The 14,072-nt window shown below is 33.5% G+C and overlaps 1 protein-coding gene across 13 annotated transcripts in view; it reads left to right on the plus strand.

Moving 5' to 3' along the window:
• The window catches only part of AHI1 (Abelson helper integration site 1), a 203,759-nt gene that overhangs the window by 115,963 nt on the left and 73,724 nt on the right, over window positions 1-14,072 (plus strand). For 11 of the 13 annotated variants that reach the window (XR_008992750.1, XR_008992751.1, XR_008992754.1 and 8 more), the window contains exon 21: window positions 10,325-10,380. The exons of the other annotated variants lie outside the window; for them this stretch is intronic. Coding sequence is in view for 5 of the 11 variants with exons in the window: in XM_057489249.1 (XP_057345232.1) it covers window positions 10,325-10,380 (56 nt within the window). In the remaining 6 variants the exon portion in view is untranslated. The remainder of the gene's footprint in view (window positions 1-10,324; window positions 10,381-14,072) is intronic. 13 annotated transcript variants of the gene reach the window in all.

The raw sequence follows: 14,072 nt of genomic DNA on the forward strand, positions 1-14,072 counted from the left end.
AGAGATAATGCAGGTTTAGTTCCAAACCACTGCAATGAAGTAAATATCATGATAAAGCTAGTCAAATGAATTTTTGGTTTTCAGTGCATATAAAAGTTACATTTACACTCTACTGAAATTTGTTAAGTGTGCAATAGCATTGTGTCTTAAAGAATGTACAAAACTTTAAAAATACTTTATTGTTCAAGTATTCTAACCATAATAACATCTTCCAGTGACTCATAATTTTTTTGCTGCTAGAGGTTCTTGCCTTGATGTTGATAGCTGCTGATTGCTCAGGGTGGTGGTTGCTGAAAGCAGTTTGTTAAAATACAACAACAGTGCTTGTAGACTGACTCTTACTTTCATGAACGATTTCTCTGCAGCATGTGATGTTTCATAGTATTTTACCCATAGTTGAAATTCTTTCAAAATTGGAGTCAGTCCTTTCAAACACTGCAATAGCTTTATCAGCTAAGTTTATGAAGTATTTGAAATCCTTTCTTGTCATTTCAACACTCTTCACAGCATCTTCACCAGTAGATTCCATCTCAGAAAAACATTCTTTGCTCATCCATGAGAAGCAACTCCTCATACATTCAAGTTTTATCATGAGATTGCCACAATCGGGCTGCTCTTCTAATTCTAATTCTCATGCTGTTTCCTCCACATCCCAGTACTTCCTCTACTGAAGTCTGGAGCTCCTCAAAGTCACCTATGAGGGCTGAATCAGCTTTTTCCAAACTCCTATTTTATAGTAATGTTTTGACCTCTTTCAATGAATCACAAATATTCTTAATGGCATCTGGAATGGTGAATCCTTTCCAGTAGGTTTTCAGTTTTGCCCAGATCCATCAGAGGAATCACTATGTATAGCAGTTAAAGTCTTACAAAATGTATTTCTTCTAATAATCACACTTGAAAGTCAAAATTACTGCTTGATCCATGGGCTGCAGAATGGATGTTGTATTAATAGGCATGAAAACTTCGTGAATCTCACTGCACATCATAGAGCTCCTGGGTGACCAGATGCATTGCCAGTGAGCAGTAGTATTTTGAAAGAAAGCTTTTCTTTCTGAGCAGTAGGTCTCAACAGTGGGCTTAAAATACTCAGTTAACCCATGTTGTAAACAGATATGCTGTCTTCCAAGCTTTGTTGTTCCATTTATTTACAGAGCATAGGCAGGGTAGATTTAATGTAATTTGTAATAGCCTTAGGGTTTCGGAAGTGTAAATGAACATTGGCTTTTGTTTAAAGTCAGCAGCTGCATTAACCTCCAACGAGAGTCAGCCTGTCCTTTGAAACTTTGAAGCCAGTTATTGACTTCTCCTCTCTAGCTATGAAAGTCCTAGATGGCATCTTCTGCCAATAGAAGGCGGTTCATCTACATTGAAAATCTGTTGTTTAGTTGTGGCTGTCTTCATCAGTGATCTTTGCTAGATCTGGATAACTTGATTCACGTTCTACATTACCACTTGCTGTTTCACCTTGTACTTTTCCATTATGGAGATAGCTTTTTCATTAAACTTCATGCACCACTCTTTGCTAGCTTCAAACTTTTCTCCTACAGCCTTCATATAATTTAAGAGTTAGGGCCTTGCTCCGGATTAGGCTTTGACTTAAGGGAATATTATGGCTGGTTTGATCTTCTATCCAGACTGCTAAAACTTTCTCCATATTAGCAATAAGGCTCTTTTGCTTTTTTATCATTCCTGTGTTCATTGGTAGCACTTTTAATTTCTTTCAAGATCCTCTCCTTTGCATTCACAACTTGGCTAACTGGAACAAGAGTTATAGCTTTTGGGCTCACTCAGCTTTTGATGCCTTCCTTAGAAGGCTTAATCATTTACAGTGAGAGACATCTTACTCTTCCCTTCGCTTGAACCCTTAGAGGCCATTGTAGTATTATTGATTAGCCTAATTTCAACACTGTTGTGTCTCAGGGAATAGGGAGGCCTGAGGAGACAGAGATAATGAGTACCCAGTGGGTGGAGCAGTCATAACAATGTAAGTTTAGTAATTACATTCACAGTCTTTTATGGGCGCAGTTACTGGCACTCTAAAACAATTACAGCAGTAACATCAAAGATCACTGAACACGGGTCACCACAACAAATACAGTAATAATGAGAAAGTTTGAAATATTTCAAAAATTAACAAAATGTGACACAAAGACACAAGATAAGCAAATGCTGTTATAAAAATTGTGCCTATAGAATTGCTCAACACAGGGTTGCCACAAACTTGAAATTTTGTAAAAAACCCAACATCTGCAAAGCATAATAAAATGAGGTGTGTTGTAATTCTTAAAAAGGTGTCATACAAGTGAAGATAGAGGTTCTCCTATCCCTAGTACAGTTCCTTGTGCATAGTGGGTAGCGCATAAACATTTGGTGACAATACATAAGATTGCTGGATATATGTTCTGGCTTCAGAATCTGGCATGTATTCTTGCCTGTTTTTTCTTTTGTAATAAATTTGGTCATCGTTGTTCTCTTTTTCCTTTGCTCATGGTCCTGAATTGAAGGTTGGTAGAGCTTAGGGAAACCAAAAATATGTATAATCTGCTCTTAGATCATTCACATACAAATGGACTCAAACATCATGTTCTTATTTTCTACAAAATGAAATACCTAAAATGTGTCCCAAAAAGTAAAATTTCTTCCATAATCTTCTCTAGGGTGTGTTGGCTGGGAAATTAGGAAAAATATTAAGTAATGTATTTAAATTTTATGGTAAGTTTGGAAACATTATTACCAAAGGAAGTAGTAAATTAATGTTTTTGAAAACAATCTCAAAATATTAACTCATTCTGATGACTTATGTGCACAGTTAGCACTGCACTGTAACATATGAACCCAGTCTGTTAATATTTGAGTCAACTCTTAAGGACCTTCTGGGTTTCAGGCTTTTGGACTAAGCACTGTGAATGCAAAGATGAATAAAATGAGGTCCTGACCACAGGGTCCAAACACACACATAAATGGGTCTGGAGGGTGGGTATATGACTTAGATACATGATTTCAGTCATGGTACTACTTGCTCATTGGTTGTGTGACCTTAGGCATGTTACCTATCTTTAGATTTACTTTTTGAAAGCCACTTTTCCTTCCTTAAAGATGGAGTTCTCTTTCTTGTTTGTTAATAGCTATCTTAAAATTCTTAATAGTGATTTTGTTTTGTTTTGATTTAAGAGAGACCCTAATTCTTCCATTGTCATCAGTGGCACTACCAGTCCTAGAGGTTATTTGGTCATCTTCAGATTACTGAAGCTCCTTGTAAGAGTTGTTAGTTTTGCTTGCATGTTCATGATTTGTGGTGCTAATTATACTGATAGAAGTCTGAGTTATAGCAAAAAAAACAAAAAACAGAGAAACCTGTCCAACTGTTACTCTTTTACTGAGGCACAGAAGTAAGCTACTCTTCTCAAGTCTCATCTGTTGCAAGTTACAGCCGCAGCCATCTCCCAAAGACTGAGCTTGGAAGAATTCCTCCAGGTATATAGATACCTTTGCATATAGGCCCCTTTAGGTTCATTGTAGTCCATAGGACCCCCAGGCTCATGATGAACTACAAACATTAAACTGATAGATATAACCAGTTACCCAGAGAAATTATAGCTTCTCCTGTCTGAAAGTCTTAAGTGAATTCTGAAAAACCCGTTTTCTGCCTACACTTACAGAACAGACCTCCTTTTCCTGAACAGGCCCTTGCTCAGTACCAAGGAGAACAGAGCCTTCCCATCACCACCCCTTGCCTGATATGCTAGCACTGAGATCCCAGAAAAAATGTTATCTTCTGATATACTCTCCAGGGTTTGCCATCCTTTTTGCCTTAGTCTTTGTAGTCCTTTAGAAAGGAACCAAACTACATAATTTCAAATTTCACATTAGATAAAGTAAAAAAAAAAGTTCATCTAGGAGATTAAATGGAACAATTATCATAAAGAAGAAAGTTATGAAGGTAAAAATAAACTGCAAAATTAATAATAGCCTAAAATTTCCCTGAGCAAAAGAACAAGTCTCTGCAGATTAAAAGATTTACCAAGTCTCAAGAAAGATCAGTTATAACCAAGACACACTTACAGATAACCCTGGTGAAATTCCTGATTTCCTAAAGGAAAAATCTCACAAAATATGTTCCTTACATTGGAAAGAGAGTCAAATAAGAATTGGACTTCTCATCTAAACCTCTAGAAGCTGGCTGATCATGAAATAACATGTCCAGGAAACCAAGGTAAAGGATTTCTTACCTAAAAATCTATTATTCAGACAAAGTATCAGACATTTGTTGACAAAGGAAGGAATATTTGGATATGTGAGGATTTAGCAGGTACTCTAAACCAAATGACAAAATAGAGTAGAAATCTCAAGACATAAGGGAAAACATTAGATTTTTCACTTAGGCATAGAATAAACATTAAGTCTTTGTACAGTATTTTTTGTTTTGTAAATGCATGCTTACCACTTTTATAAATTCCTATGTGCTTTCATGCATTTAAACTCAACTGTGAATTTATGTAAAAGAAAGAAGAAAAAGCCCTGTAAAGTTTAATTTTGTGTGGAGTGAGGAGGTATTGGTAAGTATAGTATCTTGGTTAGAGGGAGATTCAGATATTTTATTAGGATAAATAGTTACTAATGTATTTATTACTCTGAGAATTAGGAAAGTAACCACATAGCAAATTGAAAGGTTGGTAAAAACTGAAAACACAAATTCAAGCAAAAAAAAGGAATATGCTCTGAAACTGACCAGAAACTAGAAAAGAGAAAAAATAAAAAGCAACAATGAAACTAAATGGAAGTAGAGTTTTGCTTCCAGCTGTGGTGTACAAGGTTGGCAATGATCATCACTTCTACTGCAGTATTGAGAAGATCTCATATAAAATAAAGTCATCAGAAAAATACGGACCCAGAGAAGTCTAAATGAAATAAATTCCAAAGAGGAACAAGTCCTCCATAAAGTGGAGACCAGAAGTCACTTTATACTTGGGAGCATTTACTTGAGATAGAGACACAGAAGAGCAGAGAAGAACAAGCCTTTTGTAGGCAGAGTGACTTTGCTAAAACAGAAATCAACTGAACTTCTGAGGACCATGTGGTTTAACATGATGGATTGGAATTTAAATGCCCCTAATGTAAGTCAGTTCTCTAGCCATCAGCTATCTCCCACAGGACTTTTGCAACATAACCAGTGACATAAGAAATTGACACAACACAGAGAATTCCCTTAATCTCTAGAAGTTTATATCCCAAAGTCTTCCTAGAAGGAGTAGAAGGAGGAACTGATCTTATTTTTTGGACATTTAATAGATACACTGAAATTAAAGCAACAACCCAGGCCAACTTCTCATTAGAGCAAAGAGCTCTACCCCTCACCATAGCTTTCTAAAAGAGGAAAGTGTGAACCTTTTCTGGGGAAAGATATTTTCTATTTCATTTTCTACTCATTATATGTCTGGCAGGTCTAACCAACAACCAGGAATGATGAGGTGTTAATAAGCAGGAAGGAATTGGTGACCCATCATAAGAAAAAGAAGGAATGATCAAAATGTTGGAATTTGCAAACAAAAACTTTAAAATAACATTTATATATATGTCAAATAATTTTTAAGGAAACAGGCACAATGAGTAAAAAGATGGAGAATTTTAGCAGGGAACTGGAAGCCTAAGAAAGGAATGGAAATTGTACAGAAAAATGTATTAAATGGGTTTAATCACAGATAGTGCAGGTGGAAAGAAAGGATAAGTGAACATAAGAATAGGAAAATAAAAATTATCCAAATTGAAGCATGTGGTACAAGAAGGAGATGAACATCAGACCTGTGTGACTACATCAAATATACTAAAGGGGCAATTGAAATTTCAGAAGGAAAATAGAGAAAATAAGGTGAAGAAATAATAGGCTAGGAGTCTTCTAAGATATTAGCTTAATAGATATAGAAAGCTTAACAAACCCCAAGAAAGATATATATAAGTGAAACCACACCCAAGTACATTTTTTTAATTAAACTTAAGAAAATGAAACCTAAAGGGAAATTGTAAAAGCAGTCAGAAGAAAAAATGCATTACAGCAAGAACTAATGGTGATCTCCTCATAAGAAACAATGGAATAAAACCATTGAAGTGCTGTAAGAAAATAGCTATCCAGGTGGAGAAAGACAAATACCACATGATTTCACTTACTTGTGGACTATAAAAACAAAAAAGAGCCAGTAGACTCAGAGACACTGAGAAGTGACTGGTTGTTACCATGAGGGAGGGACTAGGGTGGATAGGTGGGAAGAGTGAGGGGGATAAAGGGGCACAAAATTCTCAGTCATAATACAAGTTGTTACAAGGATGGCACAGTACACATGAAGAATATAGTTAATGATTCTGTAACATCTTCCTGTGTTGACAGTAACTGCCCTAGTGGGATGAGGATTTAATAGTATGGGTAACTATTGAATCACTGTGTTGTATACTTGAAGGCAATATAAGAATATATATCAACTATAATTCAATTTAAAAAATAGGCAGAAAAACAGAATAAAATCAAAAGCTCGTTCTTTGAGATCAATAAAATGGATGTTGAAATAAAAGTTTAAAAATTAATACCATTTACAATAGTATCAAAATATGAAATATTAAGAGATTACTCTGATAAAAGATGTATAATAATGAAAAATATTAAACTTTGCTGAAAAAAAGATTATCTGAATAAATGAAAAAAAAATTTTTTTAAGAAAAGTGCTATCAACCTAGATTTCAATACCCAGGAAGAATATTACTCATAAATGAATGCCTATTAAGGACTTTTCTGGAAAAAAAAAACAATTAGTCACTAGCAAATTTACACTATGAGAGATTCTACAGGGGGTTCATCACTCTGAAAGAAAATGATCTCAGATGACAGCTTGGATCTGCAGGAAGGAATGAAAACACTGGGAGGAATAAATATAGGGTAGGATATATTTATTAATGTACATATATGTTAGTAAGAGACTAATATTTTTCATTATTAAAAAAAGACAAACAATTACTGGCATGAGATTTATAGACGCAAAATACAACTAGCATAAAGACTGATAGACTAAATGGAATAATACTGTTATAATGTGCTTAAGGTTTATGAGGTGGAAAGTCCTAATTCAAGTTATACTGTAATAAAGTTTTGTATTATAATCTGTAGATTAACCATAAAAAGTATAAAGATGTATAGCTAAAAATTAAGCCATCAAGGCACATAAAATAGAATAGTAAAAATATTTGATTATTCCAAGAGCGTAGAAAAGAAGGAACAAAATAGATACAGTAAAATAGCAAGATGGCAGACTTAAACACAGACATATCAGTAATTGTATTAAATATGAATTGTCTAAACATTAAAAATCAAGGATTCTCAGATGGACACTTTAGCAGTAAATATATTCACATTGATTTTATATTTGATAGATTGATTTGCTGTACAGTTGTATATTCTGAAGTTCATTTTGAGGTATTCTAACATAAAAATACCACACGATTGATTGGACATTTTAACTATATCCTGCACAATTAATACATCTAGCAAACAAGTATTTAGGCTAGAATAAATACAAATAACTGTTTTTTGATTTTACTTAATGTTTCCCAGAAAATAAGTGTATTAGGTAGCATTCTCCAGAGAAACAGAACCAGTAGGATATGTATTTACAGTTGACCCTTGAACAACATGGTGGGAGAGGGATACTGGTCCCTGCACAGTGAAAACCCACATAGAACTTTTGGCTCCCCAGAAACTTAGCTACTACTAGCCTACTGTTGCTGAAGCCTTACCAATAACAAAAACAGTCTGTTAACACACATATTTTGTATGTTACATGTAATATATATTGTATTCTTAAAATAAAGTAAGCTAGAAAATATAAAATGTTCTTTCAAATTCTCTCAAATCTCCAAAAGTTCTCTAATATATTTGCTGAAAAAGTCTGCAAGTAATTGGACCCACATAGTTCAAACCTATGTTGTTCAAGGGTCAACTGTAGATAGATTTATTTTAAGGAATGTGTTCACACAATTATAGAGGTTGGCAGGTCAAAAATCTGCAGTTGGTTGGCAGGCTGGAGACGTAGGGAAGAGTTACAGTTCAATATGAAAGCAGTCTGTTGACAAATTTTCCCCTTTCAGGAGATGTCCATCTTTTGTTTTTGTTAAGGCCTTCAATTGATTGGATGAAGCCCACTCATATCGTGGGAGAGCAGTCTACTCAAAGTCTACTAATCTCATTCAAAAATCTTCATAGAAACATCTGGAATGCTTGGCCAGATATCTGGGTACTGTGGCCTAGCCAAATTGACACATAAAAATAACCAGCACAGCAAAATTTCACTTACATTATACCTTAATAAAAGTAAAATAACATGCAAATATAGGCTTTTTAGATAGAATTTACTTCAAATAGGAAGCTACTTTGGGACATTTTTTCCTTAAGCTTATTCCTTTCTGTATATTCTTTACTGAAAGCTTGATCAAACATATATGATTGTATTTTCAAATGATATTATTTCAAAAGGCAATATAAATTTAAAACTAAGATTATGTCTGGATGATCCACTTTTAAAAATTCTAGCTTTCAACCATTTTTATCCTGAAATTGAAACTGTAAAATATGTATTTTTTTCTTTGTAATTTTATAAGCTGAGGATGTAGAGTTGGGGTTTTTTTAGTTTTTTATTTTCATCATTTTGAACTTACTTTCTAATTGGATAAGAACTTTAGAATCAGTAATCACCATAGGTCAATTTTATAGCAGTCAGATTATAATAGTGAGAACACACATGTTAGAAGTTGCTAATTCCTGAACCCTTTTTATGACTACTGTTATTTAAAAGCCGGTGTGCCGTGCCAGACTACTCTCAGTGGTAACAGCTAGACAGAGTTGTGAGAGAGTGGGGGCTGGAAAAGTGGGGATTTTACCATATTTTCCGTATATTTAAGTATTTTTAAAATCTTATTTACAGTAAGAATTGACACTACTTGAAAATTTTCTAATATGATTACTTGGGGTTTTTTTAATTTAAGTTGATATTAATGAATAAAAATATCTATCAGAATTACTTTGAAGAGTTTATTACACTTAAGACAAAACTATTAATTTTCTCTGTAGTATTTCTTCATAAAAGGACTTCTCTGTACTAGACTTTTGAAGTCAGAAATCATAATTTGTCCTTTATAATTTATCTTTTATCACTGAGTACCCAATAGCCACTCAATAACACTAGTTCATTGGATAAAGGTAGTATAGTGCTATATACTCCACTGGCTAACAATACTGTTCAGAGAATTTTTTTTAATGAAACAAAAATGTGGGTTTTTTTAAACTCACATTTCACGGTGCTTTGTTCATTTTGAACATATTCCTGCAAAATGAAAAACAGTGATTGTTTTTTGTGTCTATCTCAATCCCTTACAATACTTTAAGAAAGATGAGTAAAATGCTTATAAATGAAAGGAACTAGTGTTTCGTTTCGACTAGGAATTTTGCTAATTGCTCCTAACAGTACATTGCAGTTCTTAATTCTAACCAGCCCTGCATGTGATAGCATTTACCATTATTTGAACAAACTATCCTATTATCCTAATTCACATGTTAGTTTGCTGATGAACAGAGATGGTAAAGTAAATGAGACCCACACCTGTGTTCTTTTTTAACTTGAGCTAGACTTTTAACCATTAGCTTTAAGGATGAGATACAATGTGTTACATCCTTAAAAGCGGTTTACTACAAAGAAATGCATAGAGGACACTGGGAGCAAAAAGATAAATCCACATGTGATAAAAGGATTCTTCTCAAGCTTAGCAATCAATGCTATCATTTTAAAGGAAAGAATTAGGGGAACTTTTGAGACACACTCTGTGGTGATTGAATAAATAGCAGAATATGTCAAAATAGGAGGCCAGATGATCAAAGAGAAATTCAAGTAGAATTTATTCATTCTTTTTGGGAAAATAAGTTCTTTCATAGCCTTTCTGATATCTTCATGAACACTTGATGACCTCAAGTCAAAAAACTTGAAGAAATTCAGCAGAGTGGAGTTAATAGTAAAATTTTTGAACTGAGAGCAGGATATGGACACATCTTGTGCTACTACTAAATGCCACTTGAATGGTAAAATTGGCCTGGCTCACCATTAGTCAGGTCACTTAGCCAAACGCTCCAACTATTTCTGATGGAAGAATTCATGATACAACTTAAAAGGATCCTGTCATCCAAGTGAGGCTTTTTTCTTGTAAGCTGTAGGAGTCATGTCTTACCGATGTAAATTTTTCCAAAATAAAATCGATAGGTGTAATAAATATTCACAGTCTTTTCTTTTCACAGGGACTGTCAGCATAGAAAAAAAGCCTTGTAACCATCACATAGATACAGCACCAACGGTAAGGCAGTCTATTTCAGCACTGTTAAAACTAATAAGCTACAAAATGATGCTGGTTATAGTGACACAAAATGCCATTGTAGAAAACTTGTATAACCTCCCCTTTGCCAAAAGATATATGCCTTCAAGAAAATTAAGTTTACGTTTTCTAATTAATGAAGAAAATGTACTAGTTTTTACCAAGATATAGGAAAATAAGATATGGTATCATTTTTACAGGTACTTGTTTATATTAATGTAATAAATAATATTTTTTAATTTAAAAATACTTTATACTTTTAATAAAGTAAGTCTTATGCAAATTGATTTATACCCTTTTAAAAAAATGTTATTTTGTGCATTGCATTATTATTTAGAGTGAATATTTTGTACTAGTAAAAGAGGACCATTATGTTTCATTTTTCCTATGGATTACTGTTTAATTATGATAAAAGTGAAATCTTTTGTCCCTCTCCTATTACTACCAGACAAAAGGCTTTTAACAATTACAGTAGCTATTTACATTAAAAATAATTATAAAAGATAATATAGAAGGAAGACAAACTTTCCTTTTAATCTTGAATTTATTTGTATAAATATGTATCAGTTGCTAGTTCCCACTTAATTCATAAGATGATACAGACTAGAATATATCTTACTCTTCACTAAGCATGATCTGTGGTATCTGTGTTTGCATTTTTGTTTTTTTAACTTTCTGGAACTCAGAAAAGTGCAACCTGGCAGAGTTGGTATTAATAATGTATTAATATTTATGGTATTTGCCCTAATTTCAAAATGACTCTAATGAATTAGGAATAATACCCAGTACATAATAGTTTAGGTATTGTTGACCTTTTGATTATGTTTTTCGTTATATTATTAAATGATAGTTCCTAATGTATTAATAACATCTCGACACTGTGCAGTGAGTAAGTTTTAGTACACTTGGTTTATTATACAAGCACTCCCTAAACACCCCTTAGTTCCCTATGTTTTGACTTGAGCCTCTTCGTTTTTTATGTGTTTTCCTGAGCTCTTTTCCTATCTTGATTATAAACTACTGCCTCATCTCCCATAGTTCCCCCAGCTGACAGTTAACTTTGGCCCTTTCTCTATAACTTATAAGTGGGAGCATAAGTCTGTTCATTACCCAGGGACCTCTAGTCCCCAGGACAGGTAAAGTCTGATTTTTACAGAAATATAATTTTACCTAATTTCCCTCCTGTACTTAAGTTCCCTTATTTTCCTTATAAGGTTTAAGAGAAAAAAATATTTAGAGATAAAAGAAATAGGAAAAAGTCTGTCTAAAAATTTAACAAAGTGGGATATTTTTAAGTTCACACTTTGTAAACTGTACTGGCTCAAAGAGGAGGCATACTCCTGGGGTCTTAAGAATAAATTAGAGAAGAAATGGAGCATAATTTCAGAATGGCTGAAGCTGGGGTACTGAATGACTTTCTGACCTCATACCTAACCACCAGTTTCCAGCTCACCTTCTCTACACATTATCACTCTCCTCTCCCTAATGGGTTGGGTCTTGGAGAGTGCTAGATCCCAGTTACAACTGTTCACCAGGTGAGAGAAATGAGATTTCTCCAAGCTTCTATAACAGGGAAAGATGCATTTCTTGACATTCCAATTTGGAATGGACTTTTCAGTAAAGATATGGTTACAGAGGATAGATTGATTGTATAGCACCATAATGTGATGCCGTGTTCTTGAAATACAGTTTAGCCTGAGAACAAAGTCACCTCTGTCCCTCTGTGTTCTCTCTTACTTTATTTTTAACTACGGTTTTCATTTCTTTTCTTTTTTTTCTCTTATTACATTAACTTTAATTTTTTTGTTTGGGATTCTTTTCTTTCTGACATAAATAATACCATATATGTTTTTGAGATGACTTTGATAGGAAGTAAAATAGGATATTCACACATGGCATAACCTCTCCATCAAAAAAAGTCAAACCTCACTTTTCAAGTGGCTATAATCCCTGTTCTTTTTCTTTTTTTTTTTTTTTTTGCATTTTGAGCTATTAATTTATATTCAAGAAATATAAATTGAAAGTTATATTATCTGAGTCTACATATTTTAAAATATCAGCTATCTTTACAGGAGACAGCTTGCCAGGGTTTTTAATTATTTGGACATAACCTCTCCTCCAAACATGAAAATTGATCATCTTTTGCCTTCTGGCATTTAGTATTTCAGGAGAGACATTGAACATCAGCCTGATAGTTATTCTTTTGTATAGGTAACTTGTTTTACCTGCTCTTATATAGATTTTTCTTTTCTTTTCTTTATACCTAATGCCCTGGTTCATTTATGATGGTTCAGTGTATGGCTTTCTTTTCACTGATTTTTATCGCAAACAGTATTCACTCAGACACTATTATAGGAACAGCAAGACAATTATTAGACAATCATGATATTAGATATATGACAATAATTAGATCATACCACTTTAAGAACTAGGTGCTGCCCCTGTTTATAGCCTGCAGCAAACTAAGGATAATATGAGACCCAGATTGATCTAAGGCCATTGTGTGAGCCCTGAAAGGCAGGTGTAAAAGTTAGTTAATAGTTAAGTCAGCACAGGCCTAAATCCCATATTTACTTTAAATGAAGGTCATATTTGGAAATCAAAAAGAAACAGCAACTAGCATAAGGAAATCTTCCCCGCAGAAGTTTGGTCTTTTCTTATTTGAGGTTACTACATGAGGAATATAGTTAAAACAACTCTTCCCTTTAATGTATGATCATATGCACAGCAGTGCCCTTAGCTTTTCATATTTTGTGGTCGAATTAAAACATGGTAAGCCATGCCGAATACATAAAAATTTTTAGTGATTTTGGGTGAATTGTTTTTGAATCAGTTGAAATGGATAGAAAACTCAAATAACATTAATATGGCCTATTGTTATTAATTGCTGATTGTTGTAAAGCTTCTACATTCCAAACCTGTAATTAATATTACTCCTTTCTTATTTTATTCAGTGATCCCACAAACCCCATTAATGAGAACAAATTTTCTTTTAACAAATGCATTTTTTGGTAATTTATAAAATTACAGCTTGGATTTTCACAGAGGCCTACACACCCAGCAAGTTGAACAAAATTGGCCAGAACAGATTGAAACAAATTTCAGGTTGTCTCCTCAGGATTACACCAGTTGTGGAACATTTTTGCCACTCATCTAAATATTGCATTAATATGAATTAAAATATCCTATCTTGATTGGAAATTTAAATGTTGATTCACTGTTCTTGTTATAAGGCCAATTTAGCAAGCTATTCATTCATTCATTCTGCAGTTATACTCCTTCTAGACTTCTAATTGATAAATTTTTGTCACATAATTTTCATCAGTAATAAACTAATGTGTTTTATTTATTTAAACTAAGATGTTCATGATGTTGCTTGCCTTTGATACTAAACTTCATAAATGTATTGATCTGAATCATACAAATTAAATTTTATTTTGAGACACTTTGGGATTATATGATATCTGTATGTATGCTACAACATTTTGAGTTGTTTTGTTCTTAGATTGTTGTCATTGTTGAGTCTACTCTAGGAGCAATCACAAGATTGCTACATATTTCATTATTATACGCTAGTATAATATACATTATATATTTATGTAAAATGCCTCTCACATTTTAACATAATATTCAGGGCAGTTAATACTTCAGTTCAAGTAAAATGTCTTCGATCC

This window comes from Manis pentadactyla, chromosome 12, assembly GCF_030020395.1.
Source record: "Manis pentadactyla isolate mManPen7 chromosome 12, mManPen7.hap1, whole genome shotgun sequence".
Lineage (NCBI taxonomy): Eukaryota > Metazoa > Chordata > Mammalia > Pholidota > Manidae > Manis > Manis pentadactyla.